This window comes from Chinchilla lanigera, unplaced genomic scaffold (assembly GCF_000276665.1).
Source record: "Chinchilla lanigera isolate Chin_1 unplaced genomic scaffold, ChiLan1.0 scaffold00039, whole genome shotgun sequence".
Taxonomy (NCBI): Eukaryota; Metazoa; Chordata; class Mammalia; order Rodentia; family Chinchillidae; genus Chinchilla; species Chinchilla lanigera.
Genome location: NW_004955440.1, coordinates 10172845 through 10182295, shown reverse-complemented (window position 1 = coordinate 10182295; position 9451 = coordinate 10172845). Strand labels below are relative to the sequence as shown.

General features: G+C 38.5%; 1 protein-coding gene across 4 annotated transcripts in view; it reads right to left on the bottom strand.

Moving 5' to 3' along the window:
* Nucleotides 1–209: 209 nt before the first annotated feature.
* Nucleotides 210–9451, bottom strand: part of Arhgap15 (Rho GTPase activating protein 15) — a 590914-nt gene continuing 581672 nt past the window's right edge. For all 4 annotated transcript variants that reach the window (XM_005390781.2, XM_005390780.2, XM_013517486.1 and 1 more), the window contains one exon: nucleotides 210–573. In XM_005390781.2, the coding sequence (XP_005390838.1) occupies nucleotides 390–573 (184 nt within the window). In that variant the 3' untranslated portion in view covers nucleotides 210–389. The remainder of the gene's footprint in view (nucleotides 574–9451) is intronic.

The window sequence follows — 9451 nt, the reverse complement described above, 5'->3', positions numbered from 1 at the left end:
TCATGCTCCCAACCACTGTTACCTACACACGCTCACGTCCACATGTGTGCAACCACACACCTGATGCCTGTGAGCAGCATCACGGCCACAGTTTGGATTTGTACTATAATCTACATGTCATTTAAGAGTGTGAGGTATGCATGACATGCTTCCACAAGTGCTGGGAAGAACAGCATTACAAGGGTTAACGTAGAACAAATATAGGCAAATATTGTTGATTATTTTATTCAAATGTTTGGAACTTAAACACAAAATCATCGTTAAGTTTTCACAGAATGAGGCATCTGTCACTTGAAAGGCAAAAAATATTTCAGAAATATGTTTACAGAAATGTAAAAATATTAGGCATCAAGACAGATGTGAACATGTTCTGTAACTCGTCTTGTCTGTCAGTCTTCCGCCAAGCCGAAGATCTCACTGTAGCTGCTCAGCATGAGCTCCGCTATCTGGTTTTGGTACACCATGTGGACCGCCATGTTTCCCGCTTCATGTTCAGCTCTCAGGAGGGTGGGACCGAACACAATCCCTAAACTCTGGGTGGACATGAGATTTTCGGAGGCTCTGGACACTATCCTGTGCAGAATAAGAGAGAAAGATTTTATTGGCATTTGAAATGAAATTCTTGCTACTTTGGAAGTATAAATTCATTTCAGGTTCCAAAAAACCACATTGAAACAGCGCTATTTCATCTTCTATCCTTTATGTTTTACTATATGGGAACAGAACCTGTGACTTTTGAGGAAAGGATGCCTCACCTTGCCAAACTTTTAATCCTAATTATACCTGGTCATCATAGGTGCTCAGTAAATATTTGTGAAAGGAATTAATACGTATGTTAAACAGCAAATTTATGTTGGAATTAAAATGGGTCTACTTCTGAAATGCTTGTAGACAATAGAGGATACAGGTGAGACATCCATAAAAATTTATTTAAGAACCCATATGCAATTATTAGAACAATGTGTACACAATTCCTAAGAGAAGATAGACTTAAAGACCAGGAAAATTAAGTCTTTAGTGATGCAGAGTGAATAGAGTGCTCTTGGCTGGTGCTCACAGGAAGATGCATTGTAGAGGAGGTAGGTTTCGAGACATTTAGGTACGTGGAAAATTTTAAGTTTCTCCATTCATTTGGACAGCCAGCTCAGCTCACACTTCAATAAAATGCAGAATGCTGTAGCATTTGCACAGGAAAAGAGTCTCATTGGAATCAAAGAAATGTTCCCTTGTGTGAGGATGGTATGGACGGCTAGCGAAATGAATACCAGTGAAATGCTAGGTGTAGTTTCATTGAGGGTAATGCCGAGCCTGTTTAACTCAAGACTCCTCAAAGGAAAATAAAACCTCCTTCTAGAAATAGAGACAAAAAATGACTTCAACTTTTCAACTTACTTTTCAAACAAAACTCAGAAGCATGTGGTTTTAGTAATGCTAAGGAAGTGAGGACAGGGGATAGGACCAGGCAGTAAGAGAGACTACACCGCCCTTCAGCCAGCAACTTGACCCAAGGGGAAGAAGGAGTAGGCGAAAGAACACTTTGTAACAAGACAGGTTTTCCAGCCTCTGAGCTTGTCTAAGCCAGCACTGAGCTGGTTGGACTTTGAGTCCTTTTATTTTTACCTGTGTGGATCTACATTGTTTAGCACCAATGAGGCAGGAAGAGTCACTTTATTTCCAGCTCCTCAGAAACCTAAATCTTGGAAGAACCACTTCTGTGATGAAGGCTACAATCTCTTCTGAACAAGTCCCAGTCACACTTACATCTGTCAGGACATGTGTCCCCTGACTCGCACTTGCCCGTGACATAAGTTCATTGTAGATAGCATGGCTAACAAAATGTACTTGACTTGTGTTGACCCAATACCAACAGTAATCGACTATTATTTTAAGTCATTTTGTGGTTTCATTTAATCTTTATAACAGTCCCACAAAGCGGCTTCTACTTAGCCCATTTGATGGAGGAGAAGACTGAGACACAGCCTGGTGAAGTGTCTCATGTTGCACAGAGCTGACAGTCAAACCCAGGGAGTTTGGTTCCACACCATTGCTGTAATCTGTTACCACCGTTGGACTTAATAGCTGCACTGACCTTTCACTCTACTGCCCTCCCATGATTGCAAACTCCGTCCCAAGAGGGTCTTAATTCTCATCTTCTCGGTATGATTATGATTGACAGTCTAGTTGTAGCAGATTTATTGTGGGTAAAATTTGGACTGAATATTCAAGATATTCTGCTTGCATTTTCTTTTTTCTTTTGCTTTAAGTGGAGAGCATTTGTACCTGTGAGTACTGTTGGCATAGCTACAATTCTGGAAAAGAGTCTTATACTTTTAAGAGTATCAGTAAGTTATCAGAGACTTTAAATTTAAAGTTTCCTTTGAAATATAAAAAAGAAACCTATGCTACTTTGTTACTTCATTTGCCAAAGCCTGTAAAATGATTTTACCATTTTCATATCTGTCCTGGGGACAAATGGAATGGTCTCTGTTTCCCTTTATCATGTCAATTTACCTTAGTATGAGATCTCTCTCTAGCCTCTCCAAGACAAATATTTTTAAAAAGCCATTACTAAGATTCACTGGAAAGGAAAAAGAGACTTTTCTCTTTTGGTTGAAAATTAATAGGTTTTTAATGATCCTAACTCCAATGATTCCATTACCAAAAAACTGTTAAAGGCAAATATGGAGAAAGACGACATAAATAATCAATTGACTACCTTGTAAGTGAAAGTTGCCTTAAGAACTTTAGGCTTGATAGCAGAAATCTAAACTGATAAGGTTTACCTAGCAGAGAGCAGGGCTCACAGGTGATAGGCTATGGAGAAAGTAGAATCGAACGTGAAAACTACTGAAAGTGCGATGGTAAATGGCCTCCACATGGTATCTGGACTAACTGAGTAGCACATCATTAGGATTTGGAGTCCAGGGATTTGAGAGGAGAGAAAGGAGAGTGTAAAGATGGGTTGAAGAGTGAAGATACATTTACCGAATTATGGCCATAATTTTAGTTGGTGTCAGAGACAATGAGATGTGAGATAGCTGGGAGCTGTACCCAGGAAGGGAAGGATAGAAATCAAAGCTGGTCTAAGAACTGAGCCTCAGAGAGGGCGTCATGGCTGTCAGAACGTTATAAGGTGAACGATAACAAAGTTCATAGCAAAGGAGGGACTTAGGTGAGTGGAGAGGTAACTCAGCTCTCCAGGGGTCCTGGAAAGACACAGCTAGTAGGATGCAAGCCCTGGGAGGACAGCAAGAAGGCTGAAGTAGGACTAGACTTGTTTTTGTATTTCCCAAGAGTTCTTATATATATTTTCTGCTGAGAAGATGGCCTGGCCTTGGAAGCCAGAGCGAGACCAAATCCAGAGGATGGAACTAGGACTGAGTTAAACTAAAACTAAGAGTAGGGGCCAGAGCTGCATGTCTGAGCTCCCCTCTGCAGAGAGTTTTGATCTTAGTGGTCCACGGAGTGGGCTTCATGGAGGAGATTTCTGCCAGTGCATGTTTCCTATTTCCTATGGACAAATGTTCATTTTATTTTTATGCATGTACCAATATGCAATATTCATTATGCATCAAACTTAGACTTTCGTGTTCATTTCTGTGGATATTTTCCATTTATTTCTAAATTTTTTATATTAGCATATGCTTGAAACAGATGATGATTACATTTCTTATGGGCAGTGGGTACGGGTACATAACACACTTGAAATTCTCTTTTTGTCCCCTGTCCATTCCATCCATCCCCGGTCCTTCCGTCTCCTGGTGCTCTTTCCGTCTGCAAAGGCTGTGTTTCCATTTCTTTCTTTGAACTCTTGTTTTTGCATCCCCTTCCCCTCTCCTCTTTCTCTCCTTCCTCCATCTCTCATTCCCTTCCCATTTTGAAAAGGATCTCCCTACTTCACGTTGTCTTCTATTTTGCTCTTTATTTATGTTTCAGGTTTCTCATTAAGAGAAGCATTGTGATATTTAAGTTTGTGTGTCTGATTTCGTTGACTTTAATAAAACTCTACCTTATGTGTGTTTTCAAATAATCTTGTTTTATGGAAAATTTAAAAAATAACTCATAGTTTTGCACACTTGTTATATTTATATTATTACAGATTGAGCTTTCATAGGAGCTTGGAATTTTTTTCTAAGTCAGAAAAATCAAGTTATGTGCAATAACTTTTAGAAAAATTAGATATAGTTAAGAAAATTAATATGGAAACATGGATATGTATTATACAAAATATGTGCCATCTTGCTTATTCACTGTTACAAAATGTGGACTTATGTGTAGTATAACAGGCAATGCATTTTCTGCATGGCTTTTATTCAATCTAGTATGCAGGAAGGAAAAGGCTCCAAAATAATAAGGAGAGACAGGAGGACTGCAAGTTCAAGCAGAGCCTGGGCAATTCAGAGACTTAGTAAGACACTGTCTCAAAGAAAAAAAAAGGTTTGGGGGATGTAGTTCAGTGTGAAAACCCCGGGTTAAATCCCCAATACACACAGACACACTGACACAGACACACACACACAGAAACACACACACACGCACATCCCAAAACAAAACAAAATGCAAACCCCAAACCCAAACCTAGTCCAAAATGAAAGAAGAAAAAATAAACTGTATTTCCAGTAGTTTAACCTGCAGCTAAGTTGTATTATTGGAGAAGAACCTCCCTGAGGAATCATGCATTTGTACCAAAGGATGGCGATACCCTCAGGACAGCTCTCACTAAAGTGAACTCTTCAAACACTATTTCTTTGATATATATGCTTCATGAAAATGGCATTTCTAGGTCAATTTTTCAAGAAAATTATGGACCATTTTTTCTTCTGGGGAATTTACAATTACATGAAAACATAAAATCCTACAGAAGATATTCCTGCTCATCTTTATTTAACTAGTGTTGTGCCAGTTAATCCTAATTACTGAACTAACAGGGTTACCAGACTCCTAGAGAGGTGACTGGGTGATTAGGTGGGGCGCCCAGTGGGAGGTGGCTCACTGGAGTGTCTTTGGAGTGTGAATCTCTCACTGGTACTTTTCACTCGTGGTCTGCTTCCAAGGTGGCATTAAGTGAGCGGCTTTGATCTGTCATACTTTTTGCCGTATTTCTGCCTTGGAGCCAGTTAACCATGGACTGAATACTCTGAAATTATGAGTTAAATTCAATCTTTCCTCCTTTAATGAGCTGGTGTTAGGTATTTTTTTCCAGCAATGGGAATGCTGACCAATACATGTGTCTTTTTTAACTTTCTTGAATACCATATGCGGATTCTTTTTTCTAAATGAAACTGAGGAGTGTCTATTAGAAAATTCTACTCTGGGGTGCTTTTTCTAAGGGCCAAGTGTATGTAATTCTGAAATTACTATGGATTTTACCATACTGTGCTACCTGGCTTCATAGCCCCATAGAAGCTAACTCGCAGTTATCAGTTGTGTTCATTTTTGGTCAGGTCCACTCCTTTGGCCTGGTTAGATTTTATGAGTCTTTAGCTCTGTGGCAGTGCTATGATTTTTCAGCTATGGTTCAACCTGTTTTTTGCAAGGATATGAAAGAACTCCTCTTATGACAACACAAACAGGGAAACACAAAGGAACAAATCTGAATAAGAAATGGAAGTGCAAGGTTAAGAGGTGATTGTGCAATGAACTGATGGGTAAGAAAGTGCAAAAACATTTAGAACTTATTATCAGTATTTGGAGATTCTTGATGTGTGTTTACGCTCCATTCATTTACTCCCCCCAAATTCTCATAACAAAGACACCTGATGCTCAGCCACAATGTGAAATTCCAAATGTAGAGCTTGTGAATGCTTAACTAATAGGGAAATGACCCCATACTTCAACTACTTTTGAGAAAGGCTATTTATTAGCACTGTTTAGTTTAACATAGCCTGACAAAAATGCATAATTATGATTTTATGAATTTGTTTATAAAATAGCATTTGATATATATTCATTGTAAAAGTACCTCTCATACTACTAAGCACAATTCAAGTTTATAGAATCCTGAAATGGGTAAGAATTCATTTTTCTGGCAAGAACTGAAAAGTGATATACAGTTTATAGCATGAAAAAGAAGAGGAAATGCCAGAGCTACTTTTTGTCAGACCCAAATGGCAGGAGCAATGATCCATCAATTTAAGATTATTTTAGAAACAATCTAGAATCCAATGCTACAGATGTTGGACCCTAGCCCTGCCCCCACCTCCTGCAAAAAACTCAAAAAAGCCTTATGCTGGGTAAGTTGTTCAAAAAGTGAGCCAAATTGCTAACTTAAAGAAATTTCTTAGTTGCATGAAATCACAGCCAAATGGCTCAAACAGAAAGAGGTCTTTGCTACACAACTAAAATTAATGCTGAATTAAGAAGATCAAATTATTTAATAGTAGTCCAACACCAAACAGAGACATGGATGAAAACTTCCTTTTAAGTTTATGCTTTGTTGTTACCATAGTGACCAGTGAGGGACACCCAAAGCCGTGTAATCACCTGCAGGACACCTCAAAAGTGTATTACAAATGCCCCTCTCTGTCTAACTCTGTGGAACGCTGTGATTTTCTAACACACATAAATTTAGGATGGCTTCGTTTGAATTGGGAGAGAATGGTGGTAAATATATTCCTGCCATCAGGTCACACCTGGCTTGCAAAATATAGCTCAGCGACTGCATATGAAATGTTAATTGTGACTTTGACCACTTAACTGAAGAGAGGCTGTTAAAAATAGAATAAATTTTCAATATGCTCAGCTTATGTTTCCTATAGCTGTAATTTTTTTTGGGGGGGGGAGATCCATGCTAACCATATGCTTGCCTACCCTTAATTTGCACAAACTACACTGCTGTCTGCACTGGTCTTTTTTATAAGATTAGAGAATTAGCAGAAATTCTGCCTTCTTTCAAATTATGGTCGTGTGTCTGAAAAATGTTCAAATATTGCAAAAAGAGGACAGCATTCACAAAATATTTTTGCATTTGACATCAGTGTATTTAAATGTGATCACTGAGATGATTCAGCCACTTTTATATATCCATGTATAAGTCAATTTGTTTAAACTAATTGTAGTCTTCAATTTTACATATAGATATTATATCATTATTTTCTAAAATAGCTCATAACTATTACCCTAAGTGGGAATTGTTGCTCTATTTTGACATCTTCTTTTTAAGTAATCTTTAGAGCTATGCATTCTCAAAGCACATTATAGAAAAGGAGCCTTATATGGCAATTGCATATTGATAGCTAACGTGGCCTGATTTTGTCATTTATTGAATTACTTTGCACTAATTTAAATGCAGAAGGTGGAAACATTTTATATCACTCATTTGTTTTGTATTTTTATGATTGGATGGACATTATAGAGATGTCCTAAAGAACTTTAAAACAATATTCGGACTACCCAATGAGATACACAGTCTGAAAATTAAAATAAAGAATAGTGCACAGGCTTCCGTTACTGATATTTCTAGTTAGAATATGTATTCTGTAATGTATCAACTGTGACAAATAAGATGAGATATCAGAAAAATCCCCCTAGCTTGCCGCATATCAAGAAGGAACATTAATAGAACTTGCTATTTGTTGAATGCTTTCTATATGCTAATCATTGTACTTCAGATACATTACAGTTTTTAAAAGTAGGTTTAAAAATCAGCTTTAATTCTTTACAGATTATAAAGCAACATGTCCAATAAGAAGAAATTTGCAAAGTTTAGGAGAGTATAGTTTATAAAAACCACTAGTAACTCAATCAGTGCAATCATTTATTCATTCAGAAATATCTATTTGGTACCTACTGTGTGTTGGACAATATTCTGAATGTTGGAGACAGTTAGAATGACTAAAATAGACAGTGACCCTGATCAAATGAAGCTCAGATGACCAGCTCTCCATATCCATAGATTATTCAACTGTGTGTTCAACCAGTTGTAAAATTTTAAAAACATTAAAAAAATTGCATCTGTGCTGAACATGAACAGATTTCTCCTTAGTCATTTTTCTAAACAATAAAATATAATAATCATTTACATAGCAAATGTATTAGGTGTCATGAGTAATGTAAAGATATTTAAAGGCTATGGATATGTTATATGTAAGTACTGTGGTATTTTATAGAAGAGACTGGAAAATCTATGGAGTTTGGTATCTGAAAGGCATCCTGGGAGCAGTCAGCATCTACTTCCTCAGTGGATACTGAGGAAGGCCGGTAATATCATAGGGGAAACAGACAATGAACAGCACACTAATCAATATGTAATGTGACTTCAAGCATGGACGTGCTTTAAGAAGACAAGTAGTTGTTCTTCTACTGACTGTGGGATGCTTTAAAAAAATCTCAGTGGCCTGGAATCCATCCTGAGAGAGTTTTGCGTGCTTAGCATGGGCAGGGCCTGTTTGCTTCCACTTTTGGATAGTCAACAGGTAATACTAATAAACAAAGAGTGAAGGAAGGAAAGAAAGAAGGAAGAAAAGAAGGAAGGAAGGGAGGAAGGAAGAAAAGAAGGAAGGAAGGGAGGAAGGAAGGAAGGAGTGAGGGAGGGAGGAAGGAAGGGGAGAGAGAGGAAGGAAGGAAGGAAGGAAGGGGAGATTTGACTTGAGTTCTGCTTGATGTGCAAAGGGAAAGGAGAATTCCTGGTAGGGAATTCATTCCTGGTGGTGCCCCTGTGGCAAGGTCCTGCTTGAGGTGTAGGAACAGAGATAAATAGGGTGGCTGCAGGCCAGGGAGGCAGGGAGGGAGGGCAAGCAGGCAGGAAAGACCGCGGGGAATGAGGGGCCTTGGTAAGGATTTGGGATTTAATTCTAAGGATGATGGGCATCTTGCTCCTGGGTTTTGAGAAAGAGAATGACACTGCTGTATCAGTGTTAAGATGATATCAAGGTTCACATAATTTATGTACCTACACATTTGGGAAAATACTATTTATGTAATTCTGTATCCCCCATTTTAAAACTAATGAGCAATTATCATGTCTTATATCTGTAATAAATACCATTTAATTTTTAGTTTATTTAGGACAGAATGGGTTGAATCCTATGATTACTTAGTATAAGTAAGATTGATAAAAGCAGGGGTGGGGGAAGAGAGGGAGAGAGAGAAAGAGAGAAAGAGAGAGAGAATGAGAGAGAGACAGAGAGGGAGAGAGAAAGAGAAATTTTCTGGGTGGTTTTCCTCCCAATTTTGGACTATTTCCTTAGGAAATGGCTTCCATTCCAACCAGGAGCAATTTCTTTTTGCCCTCTTCCCTCTCTTGCCAAATGGAGGCATTTGGGATGTCCGGAGAAATTTTTGATCGTCAAGACATGTGAGGTGGGAAATGCTTCTGGCATCTGTGGGTAGAGGCAAAGGCTGCTGCACCTAGTAGGCCTCTGGCTCAAGGAGCTGTCCGATCAACAGGACAGCAGCACTCCAGCAGAGAAACCCTGCCTTAGGGTAAAAGAGCAGACCAGTGCTTCTCTAA